The sequence below is a fragment of the Scomber scombrus genome, chromosome 17 (genome assembly GCF_963691925.1).
Source record: "Scomber scombrus chromosome 17, fScoSco1.1, whole genome shotgun sequence".
Taxonomy (NCBI): domain Eukaryota; kingdom Metazoa; phylum Chordata; class Actinopteri; order Scombriformes; family Scombridae; genus Scomber; species Scomber scombrus.
The window spans coordinates 5319660-5333316 of record NC_084986.1 but is presented as its reverse complement, the minus strand read 5'-3'; the positions used below and the strand labels follow the sequence as shown (position 1 = coordinate 5333316).

Here is a 13657-nt window from a genome sequence, read left to right as displayed (position 1 = left end):
ATGGCTGCGACAACGGTGTGTGGATGTTAGTTTCCCTCTGATGAGCAGGTTGGCACCCTGCATGGTAGCCCGTCATCAGTGTATGAATGGGTGAATGTGACATGGAGTGTAAAAGTGCTTTGAGTGGTCAAAAAGACTAGAAAAGTGCTATATAAGTACAGTCCATTTACCATTACAGTCTGACAGCAGAATAAGATACAGACAAACTGAAAAAACCATAGACTGTATATAAAATGGACGTAACATCCGTGACGTCACCCATTGGTTTGTGGACTGCTGCTTGGAAGCGAATAGTTTCGGATCTAAGCAGCGCCATCTTGAAAATTTCAGGTGCATGCTGGGTAAAAAAAAAACACGGATTCTACTTACATGGGCATCAGGAGGAGCAAGAGGCGCCCTCCTGAACCTGTGAACCAATCAACCTGTCAATCACGACGTAGCCACGCCCTAATACATACCCTGCTTTATCGTCAAATATAAAATCAGGGAGGTCAAAATTTCACAAATGAACATCATACTGCATTGAAGAAGGCTTTAAACTAACGATTGAGCCCATAAACACATTTTGAAAATGTTTACTGAGTTTATAAATCAAGTGAGAAGTTGGTGAATTCTCCATTGACTTGTATAGAGACGGAAGTCCTTTTGACACCAAAACGGTCGCCCCCTGGTGACCTTTTGATAGAATGCGGTTTTAAGTTACTTCCACGTTCGCATCATTTCAGAGGACCAGAACTCCCCGCCTGGAAAAAACCCACTGTATCTGAGTGTGATTTGCAAGAATCAGCGACTCCCGAATCAAAACAACCAATCAGAGCTAGGAGGAGTGTCAATAACGCTCGTACTGTCACTCGGCAGCCCCACCCCTCCAGCACAGCATTTGCTTTGCTCTCACTAGTTGATTGCTCTGATTAATAAATGCATTCTTTCATTTAGAAATGTCCCTCATGTTGTTGTTGTTATTAAGCCTGGTTTAATTTTATACATTTTATTTTATACATTTTTTTTTGCAATTTTTAACAGCACCCTTGGTCACTTCATCCTGTCACCAGATCTGCAGCTAACATTATCATTCCAGAGGGAGCAACGCACCACCTCTCCTGATCTCACGGTGCAACAACTTGCTTCAGTAAAGGTCTTCTCTTTGTCCGTATTATATCTTGGAAGACACATTATATAGGCAAAGATGTTCTTGCCACATATTAACCAGCCTTTCCTTTATCTAAGCTGTCAAACACACACGTACAACAGCTTGTCGTTTCTTCAAGGTGGCCTTTTCTAAAGTCTTCTCATTCATTTCTGTCTCCCTTGTAGACATGTCTCTCATTGGCTATTGTGGTCCTGCTCATAAAGAAGTGACATAACGTATGTGTATATATATATATATATATATATATATATATATATATATATATATATATATATATATATATATATATATATATATATATTTAAGATTGCATCTGAACACCCCTCACATTACCAGATAATATAGGCTGAACTCCAGTACCAACCACAGTCCCAAACCAGATGTATTCTCTGTTCCTCAGTAGGGGTTGAATCTGGGATGAATCTGCCACATCCTATTAACCTAACTAACTACCATGCTAACAATATGTGAGGCTAGTGTGTTTTTTGTTGTGATAATCAAAATAAATGTTGCTGCCTCTTTCTGTTTTATTAAAAATATGTCCCACTGTGAGGATATGAGCATGTTTAGATCTGCAGCAGATCAGTTCTGAACGCGTCTTTTCATTTTCTTTTGTGAGAGTGGGAGAATAATTTACCATGTTTATCACTGAACTGACATTACAGGAGAGCATGAATTACTGTTCTTAATCTGTGGCTCACTTTCAGTCTTTCACTTTGTTCCAGTAAGACAACAACAACACAGGTATGAACTACCAATCACACCTATCCTCAAATGAGAGATATATAAATTATTGTTTCCTGTGTTACCGATCTTTTAAACAAAAACAGTTTAACAATCTGTTTTTGTTTAAAAGATCGGTATTGTGCTTATTTTTGAATAGAAAAAAAAGATAAGTGTATTTTTAAAAACGTTTACTTGTCGTGTCATTAACTTTAGTTGAATTAATTTAAAGCTTGTTTTTGGTCATTCATTTTTTAAATAATTTTTCTTATAATAAATAATTTTGATGTGTTTTCTTTACTGTCACGGTATGACCGTTAAAAAAAACTGAGCACATTTTGTGAACTGAAAAAGTTTATTAAGATGCACCATCATTTTCAGTGGTTTCAACCAACGTGGCTTTTTATATCTCATTTGCATTATAAATTACCCTAAAATATTTTTAATTTAAGTACAGAAAATCTAATTTGTTGTTGCAGCATATCAGAAAAAATTATTAATTATTAACTTACTTTCTTTACAAAAGTTTAACCTAAATACTTTGAACATGATTATTGAAATATTTGTGTGACTTTCTTACTCTCCAGCTATGGGAGCAATTTGTGCTAAAAAACGAAAATCTGCTAAAAAGCCTCCTCCACGTAAGACTGTTTTTGATAATTTTACAATTTTAAGAAATTAGCTCATTGCTGCATGATGAATGTATTTCTTCATAATCTTATGTGAACATGTGTCCTGTATTTATCAGTTCTCGACACACCATGGAGAGAAATAAACTGGAAGTGAGTGTGTCTACACCTTCGCTGCACAAATTAACTGTTAAATTGAACTTTAGTCGATACTCTAATGTAACATAATGTCTCCTTTTCTGAGCAGAGACAAACAGATCGATCTGCAGTATATGAAGGACTACAAACCTTACATTGAAGATCGGCAGCTCAGGATTCTTGTTTATGGACCAGCTGGAGCTGGAAAGTCCAGTTTCATCAACTCTGTTAAAAGTGTCTTAGAAGGCAGGATGTCCACACTGGCCATGGTGGATAACATCTCTCATGACTCTTTCACCAAAGAGGTATGAAGCAAGTTTGATTGCTTTGATGAATTAAGAAACCTCTCAAATGTAGTATGTCTTATAAAAACTTTGCAAACCTTTATGAAACTCGACTGAGCCTCTTCCCTCCTGATTATAACACTGATGATAATAGTAGCCTATTGATAACAATAAAATGCATTTGTAACATTTTCATTGTTCCATCTATCTATCAGAAGAAGGAATCTCTGTCTGTGTGTCTGTATGTTAGTCCTTCACGTATCTCTTGAACTCACTGGTGCATATTTCCTTGTTATTTTAACTGTGCATTATCAGGATTTTAGGATAGGCGGGTGCACAATGCAGGACAGGCAGCGGCAAACAAACATACAAAAAATAAATAAAAGTAGCCTATTACATCAACATATTAAAATAAATACATGTCATATTGGTTAGTCATAATATTTATCAGATTTAATTGATTGTAAAAATTACAGATTAAATGAAAATGAGCCTTTTCACTACTGTGTATGTTTATTAGTCTGGGGGATCAGCACCTTTTTTTTTTATCAACAAGAAAAGCATCTGAATATCTTTGGTTAAAACATCTGTATTGATCTGTTAATCAATATGGGTGATTCTTACAGTGTATTTAATCCACAGGTGGTCATACTGTAGTACTGATGTGTTGATACGTCTAAAGCCTCTGAGCTGCTACACAGAGCGCAGTGCCATTACACACAGCCGTTCACTGTTCATAAAATCAGCTGATGACACCAGGCTGTTGCAGTATAACCACACACACCTCTACACTCATCAGCAGACTGGTTGGTTATAACTCCATAGTCTTACTTTTTATGAATGAAATGTCGGGTTAGCAGCTCATCAGCCAACTTTCTTTTCAGCAACAGTAACTCATGTTTTATTCTTGAAACACATTGCTTGGCAAATGCGCCGTTATAATAGCAATCTGCCAAAGTGACAGCGCTCCTGGATTATAAAGGGAATGGGAGATGACATTCTGATTGGTTTACCGTGTGTTAAGCCCAAAACACACCTATGATTAATGAGGGAACTTAAGTCCAACCCTTTTGGACCATGCGCCCTGGCGCATTGACCATTTTTCCGCCGTAAGAATAGCAAAAGTGGATTTGGACACGCCCCAAAGGCACTTGCGCCATGTGATTCACGCCATGCACCATAGATCATTAAAATGGGGCCCGAGATAGAAAAGTACAATTCAAGAAGACAAACTTAACTTGCTGAAAGTGAATCACAAAATGTGGAAGATGTGTTTGACAAAAGGTGAATTTTGGATGATGTGAAAATATTACATCATCAAAATGTATCAGAAGAATTTATCAGTTTGTCTTCTTTCTTCAAACAGACGAATAATTATAACTGAAGTTTCATTCCTTTTTTTTTTTTTTTTTTTTTTGTTAGGGGTTTTTTACGCCCAATATTGCTTATCAAAAATTTTCAATTTCTGGCAACATTTAACAACTCCTCATATTTTATCTGGCTTCAGACAGCAGTTTGCATCTTTTAGGGTATATTTGTGATTCCGCACATGTTTACAGTTTGACTGGAAACAGGTCTACAAACATGACCCAGCTATTCTCATCTTCGCTGCACACCACTGAAATGTTTGTCTCTGCCAGGGGAAAGAAGTTATCAGTAAACACCTATAAGATCACAAAAATACATGACCATCCATCCATCCATCCATCCATCTTCTACCGCTTATCCGGGGTCGGGTCGCGGGGGCAGCATCATAAGCAGGGAAGCCCAGACTTCCCTCTCCCCAGCCACTTCGTCCAGCTCTTCCCGGGGGATCCCGAGGCGTTCCCAGGCCAGCCGAGAGACAGTCTCTCCAGCAATTTCTCCAGCGTGTCCTGGGTCTTCCCCGGGGTCTCCTACCGGTGGGACGTGCCCTGAACACCTCACCCGGGAGGCGTCCGGGAGGCATCCTAACTAGATGCCCGAGCCACCTCATCTGGCTCTTCTCAACGCGGAGGAGCAGCGGGTCTACTCCGAGCTCCTCCCGGATGACCTAGCTTCTCGCCCTATCTCTAAGGGAGAGCCCAGCCACCCAATGGAGGAAGCTCATTTCGGCCACTTGTACCCGCGATCTCGTTCTTTCGGTCACTACCCAAAGCTCATGACCATAGGTGAGGGTAGGAACGAAGATCGACTGGTAAATCGAGAGCTTCGCCTTTAGGCTCAGCTCCCTCTTCACCACAACGGATCTGTGCAGAGCCCGCATTACTGCAGACGCCGCACCGATCCGCCTGTCGATCTCCCGCTCCATCCTTCCCTCACTCGTGAACAAGATCCCGAGGTACTTGAACTCCTCCACTTGGGGCAGGATCTCATCCCCGACCCGCAGGGTGCACTCCACCCTTTTCCGGCTGAGGACCATGGACTCGGATTTGGAGGTGCTGATTCTCATCCCGGCCGCTTCACACTCGGTGGCGAACCGATCCAGTGAGAGTTGGAGGTCACGGTCTGATGAAGCCAACAGGACCACATCATCTGCAAAAAGCAGTGACCCAATCCTGAGGTCACCAAACCGGAACCCCTCAACGCCCTGGCTGCGCCTAGAAATCCTGTCCATAAAAATTATGAACAGGATCGGTGACAAAGGGCAGCCCTGGCGGAGTCCAACCCCCACCGAAAACGAGTCCGACTTACTACCAGCTATGCGGACCAAGGAACACGGAACATGGCCCACTCAGACTCAATGTCCCTCGCCTCCCCCGGTACATGGTCAAAGTTCTCCCGGAGGTGGGAATTGAAGCTCTCTCTGACAGGAGACTCTGCGAGACGTTCCCAGCAGACCCTCACAATGCGTTTAGGTCTGCCAGGTCTAACCGGCATCCTCCCCCACCATCGGAGCCAACTCACCACCAGGTGGTGATCAGTTGACAGCTCCGCCCCTCTCTTCGCCCGAGTGTCCAAGACATGCGGCCGCAAGTCCGACGACACGACTACAAAGTCAATCATCGAACTGCGGCCTAGGGTGTCCTGGTGCCAAGTGCACATATGGACACCCTTATGCTTGAACATGGTGTTCGTTATGGACAATCTGTGACGAGCACAGAAGTCCAATAACAGAACATCGCTCGGGTTCAGATTGGGGGGGCCGTTCCTCCCAATCACACCCTTCCAGGTCTCACTGTCGCTGCCGACGTGAGCGTTGAAGTCCCCCAGCAGAATGATTGAATCCCCAGAGGGAGCACTTTCCAGCACCCCTCCAAGGAGTCCAGAAAGGGTGGATACTCTGAGCTGGTGTTTGGGCCATAGGCACAAACAACAGTCAGGATCCATCCCCCCACCTGAAGGCGGAGGGAGGCCCACTGGGGTAAACTCCAACATACAGGCGCCAAGCTGAGCAATAAGTATTGCCACCCCTGCCCGGCGCCTTTCACCAACGGCAACTCCAGAGTGGACGAGAGTCCAACCCCTCTCGAGAAGACTGGTTCCAGAGCCCTTGCTATGCGTCGAGGTGAGGCCGACTATATCTAGCCGGAACTTCTCAACCTCGCGCACCAGCTCGGGCTCCTTCCCCGCCAGAGAGGTGACATTCCACGTCCCTAGAGCTAGCTTATGCAGCCGAGGATCGGACCGCCAAGGCCCCCGCCTTCGGCCGCTGCCCAGCTCACATTGCACCCTACCCCTTTGGCCCCTCCTGCGGGTGGTGGGTCCGCTGGAAGGGGGTCCCATGTGTCCTCTTCGGGCTGTGCCCGGCCGGGCCCCATGGGTGCAGGCCCGGCCACCAGGCGCTCGCCATCGAGCCCCACCCCCAGGCCTGGCTCCAGGGGGGGGGGGGCCGGTGACCCGCGTCCGGGCAAGGGAAACCAAGGACCATGTATTGTACTCGTCATTTGGGTTTTGTGAGCTACGCTTTGTCTGGTCCCTCCCCCCGGACCTGTTTGCCTTGGGTGACCCTACCAGGGGCATATAGCCCCCGACAACGGAGCTCCCTGGGTCTTCGGGACACGCAAACCCCTCCGGCACGATAAGGTAGTAGCTCAGGGAGGGGAATACATGACCACTTTTTGCAACTTACTAAACTGATTAATCAGACAATGTCTGGGGAAAATCTAACTAATCTAATACTGTTTACTACATGGAAGATGGGTATTGGGCAAGGTGCTATTTTTATTTCTCAAATTCCATCAATTCAATTTTTCCTGTTAAATGTTTGTTTTATGTAAAGCACATTGAGTTGCCACTGTGTATGAAATGTGCTATATAAATAAAACTGCCTTGCCTTGCCTATTGATGTATCTGTTCTTGCTCTCTAATGATCACAATAACTGCTCTTTTTTCTGTTTGTGGTTGACAGTACAAAACCTACAAGATGGAAAAGGAAAACCCAAGCACCTTTTACCCTTTTGTCTTCAGTGACATCATGGGCCTAGAAGAAAGCAAAGGTGTCATTGTGCACGATGTCAAACTGGCTTTGAAGGGACGCGTGAAGGACAATTACAAGGTAGTTAATGCAAACAGATATTTATTACTATTAATATTATTTTAAATTACAGTACCAGTCAAAGGTTCAGACATATTTTCTCTTCCAAGCAAATGGAAATGTGTTTTTGATCATTTAGGTGGATTTAACTTTGTTTTTCAGTTGAATCCTGAACATACGTTGTCAGAAGGCGACCAATATTACAACACAGAAGTAAATCCCAATGATAAAGTCCATGTCCTGCTTTGTGTCATTCCTGCTGACACAGTAAGTCATATGAAAGAAGAAGTTACCAGGAAGATTCAGGAAATCAGGAGAGCAGCCAGTGAGCTAGGTGAGAGCACAAATCAATGTCGTTTTTCTTTTCTACATATACTTGAAAAACATCACCTTAATGTGGAACCAAACATTTTTAAACACCTCCCTACCTCCTGTATTTTAATTTACTTCATTACAACAACTGTTTGTTGTCCTGGCAGGGATTCCCCAAGTGGCCATCATCACCAAAATTGATGAGGCCTGTCCTGAGATCAAAGAAGATTTAAAGAACGTCTACAAGTCTGTCAACCTGAAGGAGATGGTACATTAAATTCGATTAAAAAACTATTTTGACACTTTTATCTTACCAAAATTACACTGACAAGATCGTCAGTTTCACAGTAAACTGCCATAAATTTAAAGGATCATCCTGGCAATTTTCTATATTTTTGTCATTGTTAACAAATCTCATATTTGGATCCAAACCAACATTGAATTGGTCTACTTACGAGTATTGTTTGTGTATCCAAAGCCTGATGTATCTTATTCCTCTGTGCCACAGACTTTAGTTATTTCCAAAACACATCAATGAGCCACATCGGTCCCCCAGGCGACTTGTTCCTTCATAATGAAGACAATGGCAACTATAGTTTGTCTCAAGTCGTTCCCTGTAAGACAGACACCACTAAACCATTTGCAGGAATGTGGTTTTGTTCACAGCTTCACTAGTTTGTTGTACTACATTTAACAACCTGCAGATTTTCACTCTCAGTAAAGATGTTCCTTGTATGGTTGATGCCACTGAGCATGTGCAAGAATGCACAACTTCATGACTTTGTACTTCAACTTCAGGAAAATATTTTAATAGTTTTTGGAGAACAACAAATTGGATACTATTGGATGTGCATAACATGCTTGTTAGTAGATCATTAATCACCAGCCATATTCTTTGAAATATGTGATGGATTGATTATGTTTAACCAATATCCTCTATGTTTAATAATGTCAATATCAGAACAACTCAATTGAATGGTGCAGTGAGTACAGAAGCCAATGGTTACTTTTGACATGTGATTTATTTATTTTTTAATGTAGATGGAGCAGTTGAGTAGAAATGTGGGTATCCGAAGGAACTGCATCTTCCCCGTGAGAAACTACTTTGAAGAAATCAACTTGAATGATGACGTTGACTCACTGATCCTGAGTGCACTGAGACACATCATCGACTTCGGAGAAGAATCCATGAACCACAAAATGATTCAGTCTGAAGGTTGATACGAATAAGATTGAGGACAGCATAAAAAAGCTGTATGTCATGACAATTGCACTATTATCCAGCAAGATGTCTAAAATAATCTTTTTGCCTATGCTGTATGCAGTTTCATTCACTGTGTTAAGACTCTTACATTATACATTATAGTCTTTATGATATTTTAAGACTGATCAGTTTCTCCATTTATAAAAGTCATGTTGTTTTGTCTGAACATTGTTGAAACCCAATATGTCAGACTGAATGTGAAGGAAATGTGTCTAAAATGCTGAACATCAAGAATATTTCCCTTTATATGGATTATTGTGATTCAATCATTTACATAATAAATCTGCTTTTTTAACCTTTATTGTAAATGGGATTATTATTACCATTATAATGTATTTTGACATCTGAAGTTCAAACTATTACAGTCTACGGTAATTTTTCCAGTTTACAGAAACATTAATTTCATACTTTAATAGGAAAGCCTTTTGGAGGACTCTACTATCCGCTCCCTACTTTAGATGATGTCACACCAAGACAAGCTTAGGCACAGTGCTTCAGTTTAGTAGACATTAGGTCCAGGTACTGGACAATAGACCTCAGCCAAGAATCATCTTTGCTGACCACATTTAACACCAGTAACGACAGGTATTGGTTCAACAGTCTCCCCTTCAGAATCATTTCTGCACAAAGTAAGTTACAGAGGAGAGTGGATGAGGCTAATACGAGGTTACTGCTATTGTGGATAACATCTTCGTGTAAAGCAACACTGACAGCTCAGACATTATAATTCTAAAAAAAAATCGATTATAACTATTTTCTCGCTTCCAGTCCAGGCTAAACATCTTTTCTCTGTAGTGTATGCACAGCATAGACTGTATATAAGAAATGGACGCAACATCCATGACGTCACCTATTGGTTTGTAAACTGCTGCTCGGAAGCCAATAGTGACGGATCTGAGCAGCGCCATCTTGAAAATTTCAGGTGCATGACGGGAAAAATAAAAACACGGATCCTACTTATATGGGCATCAGGAGGGGCATGAGGCGGAGCTTTGTTAGCACATGGTGACTCGTAACTTAAACTTTACTCTTTGTCAGTAATGCACGTAAATGTTAACTATGATATTATTTGAGATTCTAATTTTGGCTAAAATAAGATGCAAGTCATTTTAAATGGGAAATGCAATGTTACTTACCAAAGCATCTGAATATCCGAATCCTTAGTGTATCTGTTAGTACATCCAAAAGCCAAACAGGGCATTGTTAGGTGACCCTGCTTTATCGTCAAATATAAAATCAGGGAGGCCAAAATTTCAAAAATGAACATCATACTGCATTGAAGAAGGCTTTAAACTAGCGATTGAGACCATAAACACATTTGAAAACGTTTACTGAGGTTATAAATCAAGTGAGAAGTTGGTGAATTCTCCATTAACTTGTATAGAAACGGAAGTCCTTTTGACACCAAAACGGTCGCCCCCTGGTGGCCTTTTGATAGAATGCAGTTTTAAGTTACTTCCGCGTTGGCCTCTGCTCAGAGTTCCGGAACTCCCCGCCTGATGCACAGAGATGAAACTGATCCATCTGTAACATGGCAGGTGGAGCCCTCTTGTGGCATAATAAGATGCACAACCCTGAGAGAGAGAGAGATAGATAGATAGATAGATAGATAGATAGATAGATAGATAGATAGATAGATAGATAGATAGATAGATAGATAGATAGATAGTGTAGTGTTTATATATATATATATCTCAAGCTTCTTGTGTTCCTTCTTCCTGATGTTGCTGTCGCTCGGGATTTCTAAATCTATCACCGCCTTCTTCTGTTGTTTATCTATCAAAACTATGTAAAGCTTATTGGTTGTGACTGTAAAGGTCTTTCACTGTAGTTACTATCTTTGTAAGAGTCCTACATGGGTTTGGCTACCTGATGGGTGACCCTCAACATATGTTGATGAAATGGGTGAAAAATACCCTACTGTGTGATTTGTAGGTATGGGTCAGGTCAGACACATGCAGACTGCAGGTCTAAAGTGCAACGTTATTTTAAAAATGTAGTTTTTGCAAATCTGAAAAATATATATATTTTTAGTAACACATCCATAACAATATGCCCTGGATTCCAGTTGATAAAAGCTTTTTTAAATCATGCGGACCGGAGGGGTTTCCTTATGGGAGCGCATGATGTCACTCAGGATTCCCCCGGTTATCCCGTTTTTGGCTTTATTCCTCTCAACAATGACAGCTGATCAAAAAGCGGTTATGATGAGCAAAGCATGACTTAAGCAAGTTATAAGATACATGGGAATTATAAATCAATCTATTAATTAAAATGAGCACGTCCAGTGTAAACACACACAGATCATTTGTTGTTAACGATCTCAAATCACTTGTTAAATGTAACCTCATCGGCCTGTCACCAATATTACTGCTCTTCTAAATCTCTTCTCATCTCAGAATATTCACAGAAAAATAAAAAAGACAAGAAGGTTGTTGAATTAATATTACAGGGCGTGGCCGAGCAAAACGTTGCATTCCTACAATGTTGTGGCGTATTTGAAAACTACTTTGTAATAAGTGAAAAACTAGACATCATATACATTCACTGAACAGAGATTGTGAAAACAAAATGCATATTTCTTGCTAAAAATTTCATCAAAACACATTTTAATGCAGAATCTATGTTAAAATATTACATTTTACACTGAGAATTAAATGAATGGCAGCCATTTTATTTGTTTTCGCAGACAAAAATTGAACACAGTCGTGACGTGAACGCAGTCCTATAGAAAAGAATAGGAGCAGGAAAAAAAAGTAACCATCTCACAATTTATGAGCCCAAATTGTGAGATGGCTACGTTTTACACTGTGGAACAACGTAACTGTGATACGTTTTGCTGTGAGACTGGGTTGGTGGCTCAGGAAGTAGAGCGGCCATTCGCCAATCCGAGGATCGGTGGTTAGATTCCCAGATCCTCCAGTCCACATGTTGATGTGTTCTTGAGCAAGATACGTATATAAATACAGTCCATTTACCATTACGGTCTGACAGCAGAATAAGATACAGATTTCTGGGTCCATACAGTCGTCGTAATGTGATTTGCAAGAATCCACCGTTCCCGAATCAAAACAACCAATCAGAACAAGGAGGAGTATCAATGACGCTCGTACTCTCACTCGGCAGCATCTGCTTTGCTCTCACTGGGTCAAACAGGTTTCCTCTGTAACTACGGTGACAAATCTTCACGTGCGTGTAGCGTGCACGGCAGGTTCCTCTGTGGGGAGGGGCTTAGAAGGCAGGGCTGCATGTGTCAGTATTTCTTAAGCTCTTTGGTTCACATTAGGTTATCTGTATTGTTAAGTATAAGATTTGAGACTAAGGAATTTTAAATACAATAAAATCAAAAGTGAAAGAAACACATCCAAAGCTACGCAGTTTAATTTTATGTAATAGGGCGTAGATAAGGAACTTTACAGATAAGGGAAGCAGGTGAAGATCTTATCTAAAGAATTTGTTTTGGTCAACTTCTTTGGTGTTAGTTTCCCTCTGATGAGCCGGTTGGCACCCTGCATGGTAGCCCGTCATCAGTGTATGAATGGGTGAATGTGACATGGAGTGTAAAAGCGTTTTAAGTGGTAAAAAAGACTAGAAAAGTGCTATATAAGTACAGTCCATTTACCATTACGGTCTGACAGCAGAATAAGATACAGATCTCTGGGTCCATCCAGTCGTCGTAATGTGATTTGCAAGAATCTACCATTCCCGAATCAAAACAACCAATCAGAACAAGGAGTGTTAATGATGCTCGTACTCTCACTCGGCAGCATCTGCTTTGCTCTCACTGGGTCAAACAGGTTTCCTCTGTAACTACGGTGACAAGTCTTCACGTGCATGTAGCGTGCACGGCAGGTTCCTCTGTGAGGAGGGGCTTAGAAGGCAGGGCTGCAGCGCAGCAGAGAGGAAGAAGGAGGGACCTTCAGGTTGACCTGTTCAAATATTCTGGCTAAGTCCACTTTTTTATCATAACTACATACTGCAGCTTTAACCATCGACATGTATTAAGACTTTGTCATCGCACCGACAGCTACTGCTACAAGGTGAGCTTACGATCTCTGCAGCTGAAAGGAAAGCAGTAATGATAAAAAGTAGGCTACTTTAGAAAAAAAAAGATGAGTGATGATGAATCATGCTAGAAAAAACATTTCAACAATGACTACTCTGAATTTCAATCTGACAGTATTTCTGAAGGTGAATACTTTGGTTCACATTACAGGTTATGTGTATTGTTAAGTATAAGATTTGAGACAAAGGAATTTTTAATAGAATAAAATCAAAAGCAAAAGAAACACAACCAAAGCTACACAGTTTAATTTTATGTAATAGGGCGTAGATAAGGAACTTTAAGGGAAGCAGGTGAAGATCTTATCTAAAGAATTTGTTTTGGTTTACTTCGTTGTCTTGTCTTTTTGTTGTGGCACTATACGTTTTAATTTGAAGGGAAAAACCTAAATTATTGTTGTGATGTTCAAACGACAATAATAGTGGATTTAAATAGTTGATAACATGACATTTCCTTTTTTCATTATTAACGGACATGTTAACCATCGTCATGTATTAAGACCAACAGATGCTGCTACAAGGTGAACTTGCAATCTCTGCAGCTAAAGGGAAAGCAGTAATGATCTCTACAAAGTAGAATACTTGTTAACAACTGATTATTGATGATAAATCATGCTAGAAAAAAAATTTAAACGATGA

The 13657-nt window shown here is 41.0% G+C and overlaps 1 protein-coding gene across 1 annotated transcript; it reads left to right on the top strand.

The window, feature by feature from the left end:
* LOC133998034 (interferon-induced protein 44-like) lies at nt 1-8913 on the top strand. Its single transcript, XM_062437773.1, has 8 exons — nt 1-25; nt 2461-2514; nt 2622-2655; nt 2750-2945; nt 7255-7401; nt 7543-7714; nt 7860-7960; nt 8734-8913. The coding sequence occupies exons 1-8, from the start codon at nt 1-3 to the stop codon at nt 8911-8913; spliced, it is 909 nt and encodes a 302-aa protein (XP_062293757.1).
* Nucleotides 8914-13657: the final 4744 nt, after the last annotated feature.

Excerpts from the sequence above, each read along its gene's own strand:
- LOC133998034 (XM_062437773.1), top strand. The coding sequence starts at position 1 with ATGGCTGCGACAACGGTGTGTGGAT. Across the intron at positions 2,515-2,621 it reads TGCTAAAAAGCCTCCTCCAC|TTCTCGACACACCATGGAGA; the intron begins GTAAGACTGTTT and ends TGTATTTATCAG. Across the intron at positions 2,656-2,749 it reads TGGAGAGAAATAAACTGGAA|AGACAAACAGATCGATCTGC; the intron begins GTGAGTGTGTCT and ends TTTTCTGAGCAG.